General features: G+C 31.4%; 1 protein-coding gene and 1 long non-coding RNA gene across 3 annotated transcripts; both read right to left on the bottom strand.

The window, feature by feature from the left end:
• Positions 1–7,345: 7,345 nt before the first annotated feature.
• Positions 7,346–8,798, bottom strand: LOC145064498 (uncharacterized). The gene is made up of 3 exons (XM_079011939.1): positions 8,267–8,798; positions 8,160–8,169; positions 7,346–8,069 (listed from the first exon to the last, which is right to left on the bottom strand). The coding sequence occupies exons 1-3, from the start codon at positions 8,796–8,798 to the stop codon at positions 7,346–7,348; spliced, it is 1,266 nt and encodes a 421-aa protein (XP_078868065.1).
• Positions 8,799–13,196: 4,398 nt separating this feature from the next.
• On the bottom strand, positions 13,197–14,671 carry LOC145062485 (uncharacterized). Of its 2 annotated transcripts, none has more exons than XR_013687577.1 (4): positions 14,242–14,671; positions 13,941–14,029; positions 13,637–13,763; positions 13,197–13,537 (listed from the first exon to the last, which is right to left on the bottom strand). It is a non-coding gene; the product is annotated as an uncharacterized LOC145062485 (long non-coding RNA). The 2 variants fall into 2 exon arrangements; XR_013687578.1 differs by having other exon boundaries at positions 13,197–13,511.
• Between the last annotated feature and the right edge of the window lie 4,026 nt (positions 14,672–18,697).

Here is an 18,697-nt window from a genome sequence, read left to right as displayed (position 1 = left end):
ATATGCTTAATTCATTGATAAAGGTTGATTTTTTTTTTTGTTGAATGTGAGGTTTTAGGTTAAATGTTAGGTTGAATTTGAGGTTTTTAGATTTGATGTTATATAAAAAATATTGAGAACTTTAATTTGTTAAAAGTGTTAATTGTGTTGAAATATTAAGTTAATTTGTTAAATTTGTTAGATTTGTTAAAAATGTTAGATAAATGTTATATAAAAAATGTCGAGAACTTCAATTTGTTAAAAGTGTGAATTTTATTGAAATGTTAACTTAATTTGTTAAATTTGTTAAAAATGTTAGATAAATGTTTACATATCACTTTTCAGGTAACTTCAAATGTGTACTATGATATGTATAATTTGTTGAAATGTTAGGTTAATAGTATGTTATGATTTTTTTATGGGTTTTTGTTACTTGAAATGCGTAGTATGCTACGCATCGTTAGTTATATATGTTAGATTAAATGGGATGTTACACTATTATATTGAAATTTTAGAGTTCTAACATTTTTATATTGAAATTTAATTTTAGATCAAAATGTTATCTAATATAGAATGGATGTACACGAAGAGACTCGATAGTCTTCGTTTGTTTAATCAGCAATGGCCTCAAACATCCAACGTATTATTAGTGAAGGGGTGGAAGTTTATGAAATTAGATGTCTGTGTGCGAAATTCAAAAATATTTATTACCTCCTTAGAGAATTAGGTTTTAACCATCTTATTAATTGAGGATTCATGAATGGTTATTCACTATGGTATTTACATGGCGAAAAATATCCAACACTAGAGATTGGTCAATGTTCAAACCAAATATCAGCTCAACACGTGGTTCAATGTTCAAACCTTGAAACGGGTTAACACATTAATAACGATTTTGGTGATCATCGTAGATACGAGGAGATGATCATCGAAAGCATGCATCAACCCGAGGCTTCTTAATATCAACAAACACCACATCACCCAAATCTTGAAGCCCAAAAAAATTTTAAAATTTGGAAACAAGCTAGTGAGCCTTTATGGGATGGGTGTACAAAAACTTCCACACTCGCCGCCACCACTAGATCATTGGACTGGAAATAACAATCTTATGTTTCAGACACGTCATTTGATAAAGTACTTTCGATTGTTAAAGATATTCTACCACCGGGTGAGAAGCTTCCAAATAGCTTCTACGAGACCAAGAAAATGTTAAAGTCACTACAATTGCCTACAGAACGGATTCATGTGTGTAGAAACCAGTACATGCTATTCACGGGCCAATTTAATGATCTAGATCATTGTGTAGTATATCCAAAAAATCGATAAAAAGACAAAGGGAGGAAGGATCCTAATTTGGTCTTGACTTACATGCCGATTGGACCTAGACTTCAAAGGCTCTTCTATTCAAGGAAGACAGCCAAACATTTAACTTGGCATGCTGATCCAGAAAAAATGATACAACCCAGTGAAGGTAAAGCATGGAATCATTTTGACGCAACATATCCTGATTTTGCGAATGAGATGTGCAACGTTCGTCTCGGGTTATGCACCAATGGGTTTTGTACTAATAATTCAAACACGACTCCCTATTCATGTTGGACTGTGTTTATTAATGTGCACAAAATATAACTATCAACTTTTAAATTTATAACCTAACAAACTTATATGAACTATGCACCTATAGACAATGTACCTAGTCAGATTATAGTATAGCTTGGGTAAGTCGGGTGTCGATCATATGGAATGGTATTTAATTAATAAAATTACTCAAAGCTAAAGTAAGAAAAACAACTAAAAGTGGGGGTTTTATATGATTTTACAAGTTCAGAAAAACTTAAGCACTCAAATAAAAACAATTGTAATCTATATACTAAAACACTTTCATTTAGTTTCGAATCCACTTTTTTCCTACCATTGGTTCTTATTTATGGATTAATAAAGTTGGTTACCAAGTTATTGTAATTAACAATTCAAGTCCAAATTTACTAATATTTTCATCAATTCATGAACTACCTTGTATGGTTGTACACAAGCAAAACACAAAATTAGTTATTCATTATAGATGGGCTATGTAAGATTTATCTAACAAACACAATTATGGTCACAGTTATGCTCTACAACACAGCTAAATTTGTTACTTTTATTACTTATCTAAGATTTGGTTGATCCTAGTTCTAGCAATTTAATGATCACTAAATCAGTAAGTAATCAAGTTCATGTAATTTAATGGTCACTAAGCTACACTACACTTGAAATTAAGCAAAAAAAGTTACAAATTTTAACATGTTAGGTAATGATAATCAAACACATGCATAAACCAAATTCATATAATCCATAAAGTAAGAAACTAACTCATAGTTTTAGTTTTCATCCATAAAGTAAGAAACTAACTCATAGTTTTAGTTTTCATCTAACTAAACAAAAACAAGGATTTTTAGCCCATAACAACTATAAAACACATAAACATAAGGTAAACTAAGCTAAAAATCATTAAACTAAGCAAAACCAATGTGTAGATGCGAATCCTTGCTCCAATCGACTTCCTAGCTTCAAAATCGACCCCAAAGGGTTTTTAGAAGAGGTTTTTTTTGTCGCAATACTTCTCCAGAAAGTCACCTCCATGTCCCCCAATTCGTCATAATGTTCGTGTGTGTGTGTGTGTATATATATATATATATACATACATACATATATATATATATATATATATATATATATATATATATATATGTGCCTAAAATCTGGCCACCACGACATGGTAAAGGCACCACGTCGTAGTCCTCGTGTTTATCCCGTATTTCCCAAGCAAGCATCCAGAATCACGCAGATTTCATTTACCACGTCGTGGTGGGATCACCACGTCATGGTTATCGAGAATCAACATTTTCTCAAAACATGAAAGTTGTCGAAAATTGTGTCTAGTTTTCAGAACATTTTAAATCACATCAATTGGAGCCATGAGTCATGAGATATGACCAAAATACTGACGAGGGGTCAAGCTGTCCGACAACATCCTTCTTGTGTTTCCTTCTTTTCTAAGCTCTTCATTCCTGCTTCCAGCTTCCATATTCTTTCGAGAATGTATTTTATGCTATATCACAAATATTAAACATAATAAGTATCTTTTGTTCTATGAGAAGCATAAATATGGCTAATAACATTAAGATATGATGTAAATATATATATATATATATATATATATATATATATATATATATATATATATATAGATATGTACATATCAAAATACCCCACACTTATCTTTTGTTTGCGCTCAAGCAAAACTAATTAATTTTAATTCGAACCTTCATCACCACCATCATATAGAACAATCCCTTTTGAGCTCAGCCATTATACCAAGACCTCAATGCGCATATTTGTGTCTAAAATCCTAACAACTTCCTAATCCTAAATACCCACAATCCTTATGAACCTTCACACCTTAGCTTATACGACACTCATTTCTACAACCCTCCGAATCAATCCTCAGAAATCTTTCTTAACCTCAAGTTATTTTTGGTTAAGCTATCCAAGCATATATAATCTAGAAAAAATACAACTTTTGAAACCACAATGGAGCTCTTTGGAGTTCTTCACTTCTTTGAACAATTGATCTTTGATTTCTTTGAATTCACCACCTTTTTGTTTGATTTTTGGTATGTTCAACTTTTTTGAATTTCTTCAGAATTTTGATATTTGATCTTCATACTGTGATTACTCCAAAATTCTCGCAACTTTTGGTAATTTCTCTATCTTTTTTTATATATAACTCACTTTTTTCGCTTAAATCCCACATGCTTAAGCAAAGGAGCTTACTTCAACCTTTATTGGTTAGACATATTAGTCTAAGTGCAATGACTACATAAGCTCTCCTAGATAGATTTCAGGTACACGCTGCAAAACTTATTATGCCATATAAACTACCAGATTACCTTTTCATAACTCATGACTTTTTACTAAGACTTGGGAAGCCACAAATATACTATAACATATGTTGACTCAATTAAACATTTGAGCTCACATCTGATCATCCCACACAACACTAGCAACTTAAGTTTAAACTATTATCACTAGATTTAATTTGTAGATTATTATTTCAAATCTTTCTAATACTTTTTTAAGTCCTAGTCATTTTTTTAATTTTTTTTAATCTGAATGCTTGTTTTCCTTAACTCAACCCCCTACCCCACACTTAAATTATGCAATGTCCCTATTGCATACTAAAACAATTAAAGAACATAAAAATTAAAAAGGAAGAATTGGAACAGACTTCCCTTGGGTAGCAGTGGCAAGATCGAACTCTGAGACTTATGCGGAAAGCTTAGACTTCTCATATAATTTTTGAAAACAGTACTTCTGTACCTTCTTCTTGTAAATGCAAATATGCTAGATCGAATGAAATCAAAGAATCATTCTTGAAAAATGTGTTGAACCGCTTCCACGACATGGGAAAGCAGCACCACATCATGGTGTCGAGTAAATGGTCATGAAGGTCAAGCAAAATAATGTCACCACGACATGGTTTAAGGATGTCACGTCGTGGTGTAGTTAGATTCAGTCACGATTAAAATTTTTTCCACGACATGTTGATGATGTCCACATCGTGGTGTCTTCTCAAAGAATCTTCTAAGATTGAAACAGGTGGGCATCGACTCTTTGTGATGTGTAAGACCATTCCCACTATTTTTTGCAGTAAATATGCTTCAAAATGCTTTTCTCTTCATTATGTGGGAACCCTACACTTATTCAAAAACTTTTTCTTTAATTATGATCTTCAAAAATCACACAGATTCTTCAAATTAAGCTCCTTCACTGCTTCACTTTCGTTCAGCACTACAAAATAAGATCAAGAACTAGAGAAACACATCATCATTCGGTTAAACTAAAAAAATTATGAACTAAAACAAATCAAAAGGAAACGAAAATGCAAACTCTTAAAAATCGAGTTGCCTCCCGACAAGCGCTTCTTTTTTAGGAGTCATGAGCCGGACTCCTTCCACTCTACGTTGCATCGGGTGGAAATGTAACCTCCCCGTTCTCCATCATCTTTAACCTTACTCGTTTATAAGCAACCCTTCTATTGAATGCCTTTCTTGAACTTTCTTGCATTGTTGGGTTGACATCTTCTTTATGTTTCCGATTTGGTTCTTTCCTCATTCTCGTGTCTTTAGCTTGTGTCTTTTCTCTTTCCGGGTTTTTCTTGTCAAAATGAGACTCATCACTCTCTACTTCTTTTTCTTCAATCGCCTCTGTTACTGGATTTGGTGGTCTTGTAATAGCAAACACATCAAACATCATTGGCGTTGACACTGGAGGTTTTAATAATTCACTTGTTTTTCGAATTGCTCTGTGGGTAAAGGATTCTATAGATGCGATCGCAGGTCCTATCTATTCGGTCGCAGGTTCGTCTTTTCCTATTAATATGGGTCGCAGGCCTCATTTTAACCACCACAACTCCAAACATTCTCTCTGGATTCCATTAGTTTTCAAGTTCTTTCATCAAAAAATCACTCAAATCACTCATTTTTCATCCAAATCAAGTAAACAAGGTATCAATCTCATCTGTTTTACTTCTACAACATCACTACGGTAATGAAATCATGTTTTAACGGTTGAATTTCTCCAAAAATCTCTTTTTCTTCATTTTGAAATTTGAATTTTTGTGAGTTTCTTTTTCAGATATGCGCTCCGTTAGCACTCTGCAGGCCACGAAAAGTTGAAATGTTTGCTCGGGACGCAATTTATAGTCGTTTATGGGAACGTGTGACATCTATATAAGATACATTAAAAGTGCCATCAAATTAACCAAAGTAGAAAATACTTTGTAACTTGATTCTCGCATATGGCCCAATAAGTGTGTTTGACCACTTAATTTGGAAATGCAGATTATAGTGTATTTGACGGATTGAATACAAAAAATTATGTACGACTAAACATATATAAGTTTAACAAGAAAACTCATTTCCAGTTATCAACCGCCATACCTAATTAGAGTTCATCACAAAGTACGCAATCACTAATATTCCTAAGAGGGTATTTTCCAACCCTCATCACAACATAATATTTTATGTCAGAAAAATATATTGCACATGAAAAAGGCATTTTGCTGTGTTATGTATTGCGAAACAAATACTATCTTTTTATATAACCAAAAAATATTCAGATATGACTACTTTTGGGATTTTCTTTTTATATTTTTACACTAGATTATATACGGCCTTTACTAATTGTTTGAGAACATCATTTGAAACCATCGTTGAAGCTCGTTATTGATGCTTTGATATATATTCAACACTTCCAAATTAACACTTAGTCATGTTTTGTTTTAAAAGGACAAGCGTCAATAATTTTACGATGTCGTTGTTAGGGGTACCCCATCACTCCATCACTGATATGTCTATTTTCTTCTTAATATAATAAAGAAGTCAGAATAAGATAATCATAAAAAATCGGATGAAATATATACGGACCAAGACTGATATATATATATATATATATATATATATATATATATATATATATATATATATATATATATATATATATATATATATATATATATATATATATATATATATATATATATATAGGGTTAGGTTCATTTGAGACCACTTATATTTTGTGAGACCGTGAGACGCATTTCTTTATTTTTTTTTTATTTTTTTAAGTTAATTCATGTTCCGAAAATAATATTTAAAAAAAGAATTTTTTGATTTTTCCATTTATTTTGCATTTTAAAATTATTTTTAGAATATATACAGTGTAATATTCTATTTAGAATATTTCACGTATTTTTCAAAAAAAAATAGAATTTTTTTTTTACTTTTTTTTATTTTTTTTAGTTAATTCAAGTTCCGAAAATAATATTTAAAAAAAGAATTTTTAGATTTTTCCATTTATTTTGCATTTTAAAATTATTTTTTAGAATATGTCAGTGAAATATTCTATTTAGAATATTTCACGTATTTTCAAAAAAAAAAACGGATTTTTTTTATTTATTTTTATTTATTTTATATTTTTTTAATATTTTTTTTAGTTAATTCAAGTTCCGAAAATAACATTTAAAAAAAGAATTTTTGGATTTTTCCATTTATTTTGCATTTTAAAATTATTTTTAGATTTGGTCTCACGGTCTCACAAAATTAGAATGGTCTCAAATGAACCTGAACCTATATATATATATATATATATATATATATATATATATATATATATATATATATATATAGGGCCGGTCCATTGATTTTCAATGCCCGGGGAAAGATTCTAAATTATGCCTTTATTTAATTAAAAAAAATAGCAAAAATGAAATAAATTTTATAGTCAAACGAAAACAAGGTTACACAAACAAAAGCATACATAAAATTTATCTAAAACGATGCCTCTTTGCATTTTTTGAAGCAAAAACATCTATTAGTTTATCATAATCAAGACTTCGTAGGAATTGACTTTCAATACTCAAAATTGCTAATCCATTTAATCTTTCTTGAGTCATGGTACTCCGAAGATATGATTTCAATAACTTCAATTTCGAAAAACTTCTTTCTGCGGAAGCAACCGTGACCGGTACCGTCAACAAAATCCTATATGCCACCAACACATTGGGAAACATGTCCATTTCCTTTGCAAACTCCATAATTTGAATGGCTGTCCAAGGATGTTCACCTTTGTAAGCTTCATCCGGCAACATTTCCTGCAAAACTTGTAACTCAATAAATAAATCTTTTCCATCAATATCAAGGTCCTCACCATTTGTCAAACTAGTTTCAAGTTTCTTACAACATTTTTTTAATTCATCATCAAATAAAGATTTTAACTTTAAACCATCAAACAAAAATCCAAAAATAGATTCAAAATGTTGCATTTGCTCAAATCTACTTCTCAATTGATTTAGAGCCATATCTACTATAACAATAAAATAATCAGTTCTAAAATTTTCTTGAGAAGATTGTTGTTCTCTTTCGGTATTTGGAATTTCATCAAATTGTTTTTTTCTACTATAAACACGTTTGATAGGAAATTTTGGTTCAACTCCAATATTTTCTGCTATTTCTTTAGCCTCATTAATAGCAGAGTCAAACCCATTTTCCCTATATTTTTCAAAATAATTAACTAATCCCTCTAAGTTTTTTTATTGCAACATCAAGAATCATATCTTTGGATTGTAATTTTTTACTTACCAAATTAATTCTATATAAAATTTCATGCCATATCACTAAACTTAAAATAAATTCAAAATTAGAAAATTCACCATTTACTAGTGATTCCGCATCTCTACAAACCTTACCATCATCACTCACTTGAGCTAATTTTGTTAATGCTTCTTTTATTTGAAAAAGTTGAGTTTTTATTGCTTTAACACTTTCAATGTGACTTTTCCAACAAGTAGTAGATAATGATTTTAGGGTTAATTCATCAACATGATCAAGTAAAACGCTCCATCTATGTGTGGAGCTAGAAAAGACATTATATATTGTTTGACACGTACCAAAAAAAGTTTTAGCTTTATGACAAGAATTTGCCATATCACACAAAACTAAGTTTAAACTATGACATCCACAAGGCATATAAAAAGCTCTTGAGTTTATATCAAATAATCTTTTTTGTACACCTTGATGTTTGCCTTTCATATTTGCTCCATTATCATATCCTTGTCCTCGGATACAATTTATATCCAAGTCAAGAGATTTTAAAGCATTTTGTAACACATTAAAAAGTTCTAAACCAGATGTATCTTCTACAATTAAAAACTCTAAAAAAAACTCTTCAACTTTTATTGGAACACTTGTAACATCAACACATCTAATAATTAAAGTCATTTGTTCTTTACGACTTGCATCCGGAGTGCAATCTAGAATTATCGAAAAATATTTTGATTTTTTTATTTTTCTATTAATTGCACTTTTTACTTCGGATGCCAACATTTCAATTAATTCATTTTGAATTTTATGACTAAGGTAATGAAAATGACTTTTTTTTATCTTGAATAAGTTGAAAATGGTGTTTCATTACGGGATCAAACTCAACAATCATTTGAAGTACACCTAAAAAGTTACCATTAGATTTCTCATATATTTTTTCGTTAGTTCCACGAAAAGCCAAGTTATATTCAGCTAAACATTTTACAACAACAATAATTCTTATCAAAACTTCTTTCTAATGTTGAGTATCTTTTTTTATTCTTTCTTGTAACTCTTTATCAATTGTTTCATTTTTTCTTAACCTAAGTCGTGTTTGTGTCCATGTTTTTAAATTTATCATGTGTTCAGAACTATGTTCATGTTCATTCAATTTTTCACTAAGATGTTTCCAATCATTAATTCCTTCGGTTGCCAAATTACTTCTAGATCGAGCTGTTTTAAATAACTTATAACAAAAACAAAACACTTTATCAAGTTCTTTTGAATAAACCAACCACTTTCTATCATAAGAGTCACCATTTCTTAATTTACGAACATAAAATTCACAAGAAAAATGTCTACCTAGTGCATCTTATGGAAAAATTTTGTTATTTTCAATTTCCCTAATAGGCCATTTTTCTACAAGCAAATCTTTCATTTTTAAATCTAACTTATCCCATACTCTTGGATCAAAAATATTAATATCACTAGATTTATCAACATCATTATTTTCAAGATCATTAAAATTTTCAATAGGTTCATTAGAAGTTTCAATTGGACCTTTAGAATTATCAACAAAATCATTAGTTTCAACATCATTAGAATTTTCGTCATTATTTTCACTTCTAAAAAAATACTTATTTAAAGATCCTTGTAATTTATTAGTAAGATCTTGTTCTCTTTGTTTTCTTTTTCTATTTTGAGCACCAGATGGTTGTTTTCTAGGAAACATATTTAAACTTCACAAAAAAAAATTAAAAGTCAAAATGTAGTAACAACAAAGAAAGATACAACCTGAAGTTACTTAGCAATCTGTATCCACAACTTGAAGTTATCAATCCGTATCCACAACCTAAACAAAAAAAGAAATAGTATCCTTTAGATTTTCAAAAATTAATCTAACAATAACAGCATATTATTCAAAAATAAAAAACACATAATTTTTTCAACTTCATATAACAAATTATTTAGAATTCAGAAAACCATATCATGATTCAAAAAAAAAAAAAAAAAAACACAACATTTTATATAAAAACAATTACAGCCGATTACACATTTCAGGAGGACAAATTCATCAGATTATATAAAAACATATACACATTTCAGATTACACATTTCATCAGATTATATAAAAACAATAAGCCGGTTATATAAAAATCAATGAATGTGATGTACATACAGTTTATCAGAAAAATCAAAATATGAATACACATTTCAGATTATGCAGAAATTTGAAAATTGAAATAATAGATAAAACTTACTGGATTATTAGGACTTCAGGAGGACAAATTCAATCAATCCCAATTTGGCACCTTTGAATCTTCTTCACTTTAACACAACAAATCAATAATTTACTGCAATAGATAAACTATTACAGCTTTAGAGTAGAGGTGAGAGGTCGATTCAGAAGTCAGAACTATAGAACATAGGAGATAGGAGAAGCTAACGAGTAACGAGAGAAAGGGCAAGAAAAGGCTGCCTGAGCCCTGAAGCCGAAGTGACGACAGGACGAGAGAAGCAGAGACGATGACTTACTTGTGAGCGATTGCCGATCGATATAGCCAAGGGTGTAACGGTCCTCTCCATTCTCCAGAAGGACGCCGACGCCTTGTGTTCTTCATCTTTGGGCGAAGAAGAATCGAAGAATGAAGAGTCGATATGTCGGTTGGCGCTAATCAGTAATTAGGTCTCCATCGGTTGTTGTTGTTGCCACTTCCGTCTCCTGCCCTTAGTCTTCACATTTTACCGGACTAACCAAGTAACCAAAGCCCAAGCAATATACAATACAATATAACAGGCTTTAAATTGATGCCCCATTACACCTTGATGCCCTGGGCCGTGGCCCAGCTCGCCCTAGGCTTGGGCCGGCACTATATATATATATATATATATATATATATATATATATATATATATATATATATATATATGCGCACACACACACACACTAGCCGTTTTCCCGCGCTAAACGAAGGATACAAATAATTTTTTCAAAAATTAATTATAAAAACGGTTAGTTTTTTTATGCATATAGTGTTATTGGTCGGTTTACCGCAACGAATAGTTGTGACCCTTGCAATACATAAAGAAATAAACTTTTAGTTTCCACATGTTAGGCTTATTTATATAGTTATTTGTATCAAATAATTTTTATTTAAATAATTTAAAATGTTGTAGTTTTTTTTCTTGCATTTTTTTCTTTTATAACTTGTTGGGTGAGTGTCACGGATTTTTTTTTTAATTTGTTGGGTGAGTGTCCCGCATGCAGACTACGAATCGTGGTGGTCTTAACATCACATTTTCAATTTGTTGATGATTACAATAACCACATGCCCTAAACATTGCTATACTTAATAAATTTAAAATAATCATTATTGTCTTCAACCGAAAATTGATATTTAATCCATAAGAAATTGAAAGTAGGTACTTGGCATTGCTTAATTTAAATCGAAAACTTACAACCATTACAGACTTTATGGTTGTTTGAGCCACCCATTGTTATTTTTTTTTCATTTATATTATGTCATGTAAATATGATCGTAGTTTAAGTTTCAACATTGAAGATTTAGTAGTAAAAAATAAAACAAAAAAAAGGACAAAACTGCAAAATTGGTCCTTGTGGTATTTAAAAACCTTTGGATAGGGTCCAAAAAGTTTCCAACTTGCATGGAAGGTCCAAAATCAAAACGTTTCCGTGATTTAGGTCCAAAAAAACTTGAAAAGACGATTATGTCCTTTTATTTTCTTTTTTGTATTTTTTATAATTATTTTAGTCCCATTTTAATTAAAAAATAAAGAAAAAAGAAAAAATATATATCCCTCATCCTACCCACCCCGTTCTCTCTCTCTCTCTCTCTCTCTCTCTCTCACACACACACACACACACAATGACATAACTCCTGAACTTCATCTTGCTCATGAACTACTGAGTTGTTTTTGTTAGGTTTCATTATCTTTGAAGAACACCTGATGAATCACATTGTCAGAGTCATACACCATGACAAATTTCATTATCACTATCCGATTGTTCTCTCACAGCTTTCGTCTATGTCTCCATCACAAACCCTAACCCTAATTCTCTGATTTCCTCCATCGCACCATTAAATCGACGACATCGCAGCTTCCGTAGCTCCATCTTCAATGATTAAATTGACACCCATTTTTATGATTTTACTTCAACTTATGGATTTTATTTGGGATTCAACTTCATCAGTAAAAACAAAGGCGATGAATCAACTCAGCCAACACAACTCTACCGAGCTGTGGCGAAGAAGAGAAGAGGTCGGCGAAGGTGGAGAAGAAGAAATCGACGAAGGCGAAGGTGGAAGTGGAGGTAGAGACGGGCGAAGATGAAGATTTGTGGTGGGGTAGGTATATCATTGTTCTCGTTTTCTTTACAGTACCCACTTGCAACTACAATACATAAATCACGCAGAGAGGAAGAAGAAGACCACTTTTCTCGTTTTCTTTACACTCGAACCTGTAAAATCAGATTCAGAGTAAGAGAGTAAGAGCTGGGCATATCATTTTTTTTCTTTTGGATTCTAACCTGCAACTGCAATTGTGAGAGAAAGAGACCCGAAATTATAAGCATTACTTGTAAGGAGAGGTAGGCTAGATTAGAATGTACAGATCGATCCATCCCAATTGTACAAAGTTGTGATATATCAAATAGCTCGAAAGAGAGAATTATGGATTTGAATTTGTTGATTGAATTTTTGGTATAGGTTTCTACGATTTCAGGTATGGATTTCCACAGAGAGAGAGAGAGAGAGAGAGAGAGAGAGAGAGAGAGAGAGAGAGAGAGAGAGAGAGAGAGAGAGAGAGAGAGAGAGAGAGAGAGAGAGAGAGAGGTGGGGTGGGGGATTTTTTTTTATTTTTTCTTTATTTTTTAGTTAAAACAATATTAAAATAATTATAAAAAAATACAAAAAAGAAAATAAAAGGGCATAATCATCTTTTTAAGTTTTTTTGGACCTAAATCACGGAAATGTTTTGATTTTGGACCATCCATGCAAGTTGGAAACTTTTTGGACCCTATCCAAAGATTTTTGAATACCACAGGGACCAATTTTGCAGTTTTGTCCAAAAAAAAAAAGCAACTAAGCCATTATAAAATCATAAATAAACAAAGAAACCCACTTCTTGAAATTAAGAGGTACATTATACAATTACAATAAAGATTTAAAATTACATTTGCGTAATACACATCCCAAGAAATAGTACCAATTATCCAAAAAAACATAACCTTAGCAAGAAAAAGAAACTACATTTCGCAACAAAATGTCATATGATGTTATGGAGAATACAAAATATTTATTACCTTTAACAACATTGTATCCAAGAACCAATTTGTCTGTTAAAACAGTTTCTTGATGGCAACACCATACTCAAGCAAAGGTATAGAAGTGACTTCACATACAGAAAACCAATAGATCCTATAAGTAAAACAGTCGCAACAATCAAATTTTAAATAATGACATTGCGAATGGATTTAATGTTAATAAATTGAATAAATCACAGAAAAAACAACTTACTTTTCCATCTGTCCCACTTAAGTATTTTCACACTGTTGCACGCCACAAACACCTCAAATATGCATTATCTTTAAGTACTTCCTTTACGAGTGTATCGTTTATATTTTTATCAAGCCTGAGGAATTATCTGTAGATAAAAATGTGATCAGGGTTTGTTTCAAAGATAACCCTCATAACAACCCAATAAGGTGTACAAGCTAACATATCTCATCAAAAATATTAGTTAACTTCTAATTGCTAGCCATGAGAAGCAAAAAATGAGGTAAACACAACATGAATATGAAACAAAAGCATAACTTCATACCTTTTTTGTCTTGGAGATACCGGTATGTATCCAAACCCAAAAAAACAGGTTTAATTATAACCAGAAGGCCAACTTTTTTCCACCATCACCTAACATGACAAAAAAACACATAAATACATGTGAACATTATAAGCGTTACTCTTCAAATTCTTACACACATACAATCTTAATATACTCAAATGACTGATGGGTTTTAGAATAAAAGCTAGAAATAATTTAGAAGAAATCATTGACATCCAGACACATACTTCGAGTAAGTAGAGAGATAGGGGGTGATTGTAAAAATAGTTAAAGTATTTACCACTGATTGCTGTTGTGTCATGTGTATCAAGTACCAAAACCTATCACATAATCACATTAAACACATATCAGAGATTCATTTTTATGCAAAACTGATTTATAATGAGCTAAAGGTTCAAAGGACCAGAATGGGAATGTCAGTTTTGTCAAAGAAATAGAATAATATGCAAAAAGGACAATACCAAACACATTAAGTCATGATAACAGAGACATAAATTCTGAATATACATACAAGATTCTAAAAGTATATTTCCAGAATAGGGGTGTTTGGTGGTCATGGAACATGGGAGACTTAGGCGGTCAATGTCACCCTAAAATCAAACCAAGAGAACGAGAAAGATTTCAACATATGTGATTTAAGTGGTCCAAATTAAGAGTAACAAAAAATAGTAATAATGACCAAAATGTCCAAAAACACCAAAATGATCATTGGAACCGCAAAAATAAATCGAACTTTTGTTATTACTGCTTCATATTAGTATAAGTTTTTTTTTGTTCCTTTTTAACCGGTTGAAATGACCAAAAAGAATAAAAATTGGCAAATTGACTAAAGAAAGTCAAAATTGTTATTTTTTCCCCAAAAAATTATAAATTAATGATATAAGACTTTGATATCATTATAAAGTTCTTTTCTTTATTTTTAATTCATCTAAATGACAAAAAGAAGGCCAAATTTACCAAAAAGTCTAAAACAATCATTTTTTTTGTATTTTTACTTAACCAGTGACCATTTTATGTAAATTCATATAACCATGGAAAAGATATTCGCAAATATAACTGTAGTATACATGTGGCAAAAAACCGAAAAAAAAAATCATAAGCTTCTTATTTTTAAGAAAAATATTCTTATGCCCCCAAATAGACACTTCAATCAATTGGAAGGCTCATAAAATTCTTATTTTACAAACCATCATAAGGAAATTGGTTAAAAATATATTTATGGTAAAATTGAGTGAAAATAGTGCAGAATTTAGCGACCAACCTTATAGAAACATCATCAATCAGAGACATTTTCACCCATTCACTATCAAGAGTGGCATTACATTGGGCTTTCCAAACATAGTCAAATATCTATAAAAATGTACTGAAAAAAAAAAAAAGTTAATAACAATTTACCTACGGGTTGGAGGCTACAACCACAACCCGCCTAAGCCTCTTCATGATGTCCCCAAGAAGTTATACCCTGTGAAATATTCATTTGGTTTATTAGAAAGCACAATCAAGTATTTGGTCAAGATAAATGGAGTGGTAATACATTCTGCTAAATTTCACAACATATAAACAATATTCAAAATGGTCACAAGGGTGTAGTAGTCATTTTCACAATCTGCAATTACTTTGTTATAGTTAATATACTCATAAATTTAGCCGAAAAATGGGACAAAATTATCGGGACAATTATGAAATTAGCTTACATGGATTATGTTGACAAAATCGTCAAAAGAGCATGATTGTCATTTTTGAAATCTACAATCAGACATCAAATATTGAAATCAAAACCACAAACTCAGATACTGGAATATGTTTAAAGAGTAGAATCAAGATGAAACTTTGAATCATGACATAAATTAGAAGGAAAATGAAATTCAAATCATTTTATACTATAAAAAAATCAAACACATATGCATTTACTTTCTTAGCTTCGTTTCCATCAAGCATCGTTGATGTAGATAGGGAGAAAAAGAGACATTGGGAGTATTCCGTTCCATGAAGTTGCACAAGGTCGAATTTAATTAGGGCATATGGAAGATACATGTGAAGAAGGTGGTTACAACTCCGACACAGTCTTCGAGGGTTTGGAAAGAAGGCGACAATGTCAAGGGTTTATGGTGACAAAGAGGGAGAGGGTGATGGATGGTGGTAATGGTTGGTTAAAGGAAAAAGAAAATCAGCAGGTAATGGTGATTACAAAGAGATAAAGCATGGGAGATGGTGGAGTTGATGAAGGATAATGGCAATGGCAACTTGAATGAGCCATGGTGCCAGGGCCGGTCCATTGATTTTTGATACCGGGGCGAAATAAAATTGTTATGCCCTTATATATGTACCGTCCGATTGACAATGTATAAATAAAAAATTTCTATAGAAAAAAATATAATAAAATTTATAATCAAACAAATTATTCAAACAAAAACCTACTAACTTATGTCTTATTTTTTCAATACCAAACTTGATAAATAGTAGACGGGTTTTATAAAAAAATTCAAATTAGTTAGTGTTCTAAAAAAACAATATGTTGTTATTTTATGATCTTAGCAGAAGAATAAGAAACTAACAACAAAGTTCTGTTGTGCAACTATTTTTGGGATTATAATATAACAACTTATGTCTTGTTTTATACATAACTAATCAATCCAACAAAATCAACCAAAATTGTTGTCAAAACAAAACAATCTTGCATAGAATTCTGATCACACTAAAAAACCTTGGCAACAAATATAAGCAACCAAGATCCCAAGCACTGCCCTGCAACCACATGTGATGTGTGCCCAAACAGCTCCTTCAACTTTCTTTCACTCATGGGATGACCTTGAAACATGTCCTCTATAATCAGATTCAGATTCAGAAAGTATGTTTATCTTCACATCAAATAAACAACAACACAAATATTTATAAAATATGTTTAGACAACAAATATTGAACAGTGAACACAAACAAATTTCAAAAATAAACTCAGCAAAATCTAAAAATCTGATTTCTGAAAAAGTATATACAAATCTGATTGCTGAAATAGTAAAGAAATTAGATACAAATCTGTTTTCGGAGCTGAAACTTGGAGAAAACAATACAGAAATCACCCAAATCTGATTTCAGAAACAATAGAGAAATTAGATCCAAAAAATCAATAACTCTTAAAGAATAAATCAGATATATAAGAAATAAATCAAATTTCTGAAAGAAACCTAAATAACACAAATTTCAAGTTTAAACTTACCCTGTTACCCAAATATGATTTGATGATTTCTGAAACAACAATATTGAGCACAAACACAAACATAGGAGAAATCTGATTTAATGTCTAAAGATTGAAACATAAATATAATTCTGAAATAGAAAATTTAGAATGAACTATTTTGGACTCTGACTATTTTTTCCTGTAATAAAATAGATAAGAAATCAGATCATCAGATGAATAATAAATCAAAGATTTCTGAAACAAACCTAAATAAACACAAGTTTCGATTGAACTCACCTAAATCTAATTTCTTAAATAACCACGAATCACATCCAAATCAGTGAACTACTAAATCAGAAATTCAAAATCGCCTTTTGCTGTACCAAATTAGAGAAAACCATACCAGATTTGAGAAATTGTGACTAAGTCTCAACTGATAATGATTATTATATTGAGATTTGAAATAAATATAATATCTATTATCGACCGGAAACAAAAGGAAACAAAAGAGAAATATGTTCTTACTGTTTATTTATGAGAGAAGTATTCTAGGTGGGCATTGATTTCTCCCATCGAAAGCAACGCCAGCGGGATTCTAGGCACGAAAGGCGTTTGGTTTCTCTATAAGCAGATCGATGATTGCTTGGAATTGGTGCGTCTTCCCAGCTTTCTTTCTCAAGACGTCGGTAAACAGGTCATCACCATGGGCTAAGTTTTTTGGGCCATTTTTATATATACTATATATATAACTAGCTGGACTATTTTGATGCCCTCAATATTTTGCTGCCCTGGGCCTGAGCCCAAGTCGCCCATGTATGGGGGTCGGGCCTGCATGGTGCAACACATGGATACATATGAGAGAAAAGGCGTTGAGAGTGAGCAGGTTGGTGATGATTAAACGCGTCAAAGAAGCTGTGAATAATGATGGATGTGAAGGAAAGTGGTGATGGATAAAGAGAAATTGAGCGTAGTAGAGTCGGATGAAGAGTTTGGCGGCTGTGGTGGAGGCTGAGAAAAACGAAGAAGAATTTTATGGGTCAATGTTTTAGAATTGAATAGAGCCTCATATAAAGGAAGACGGCCAACTTTGAGAGATTTTGGCCTGGATTTCATCCTTCGAGACGACTCATATGAGCGATTCAATTGATACCAAAAATGAAGCAATACGGTTAGCTTTGACTGGGGGGGGGGGGGGGGGGGGGGGTTTGGCTTAGCTTTTTAGAGGCTAAAAGTTCTTTTTGGAAAAATTACAAAAAGTCAGGTTTTCCTGACTTTTCAAAAAGTTGATTTTCCTTCTATCCAAAATCCAAAAGTATCTTTTAAAAGTCTTTTTCCAAATATCTTTTACCTTTGATCATTTTAGGACCTGACTTTTTCAAAAAGTTGATTTTCCTTCTATCCAAAATCCAAAAGTATCTTTTAAAAGTCTTTTTCCAAATATCTTTTACCTTTGATCTTTTCCTAAAATGACTTTTGGCTTCTCAAAAGCTAAGCCAAACACCCCCTGAATCTTTTTGTAGATAGCTTTAACCGATTTGTTTAGCAGATATGTTTTTTAGTG

The sequence above is a fragment of the Lactuca serriola genome, chromosome 7 (assembly GCF_051521515.1).
Source record: "Lactuca serriola cultivar US96UC23 chromosome 7, Lser_US96UC23_V15, whole genome shotgun sequence".
NCBI classification, from domain to species: domain Eukaryota; kingdom Viridiplantae; phylum Streptophyta; class Magnoliopsida; order Asterales; family Asteraceae; genus Lactuca; species Lactuca serriola.
Note: the sequence above shows the minus strand (reverse complement) of the source record. Positions and strands in the feature narration are given on the sequence as shown.

Excerpts from the sequence above, each read along its gene's own strand:
- LOC145064498 (XM_079011939.1), bottom strand. The coding sequence starts at position 8,798 with ATGACTTTAATTATTAGATGTGTTGATGTTACAAGTGTTCCAATAAAA.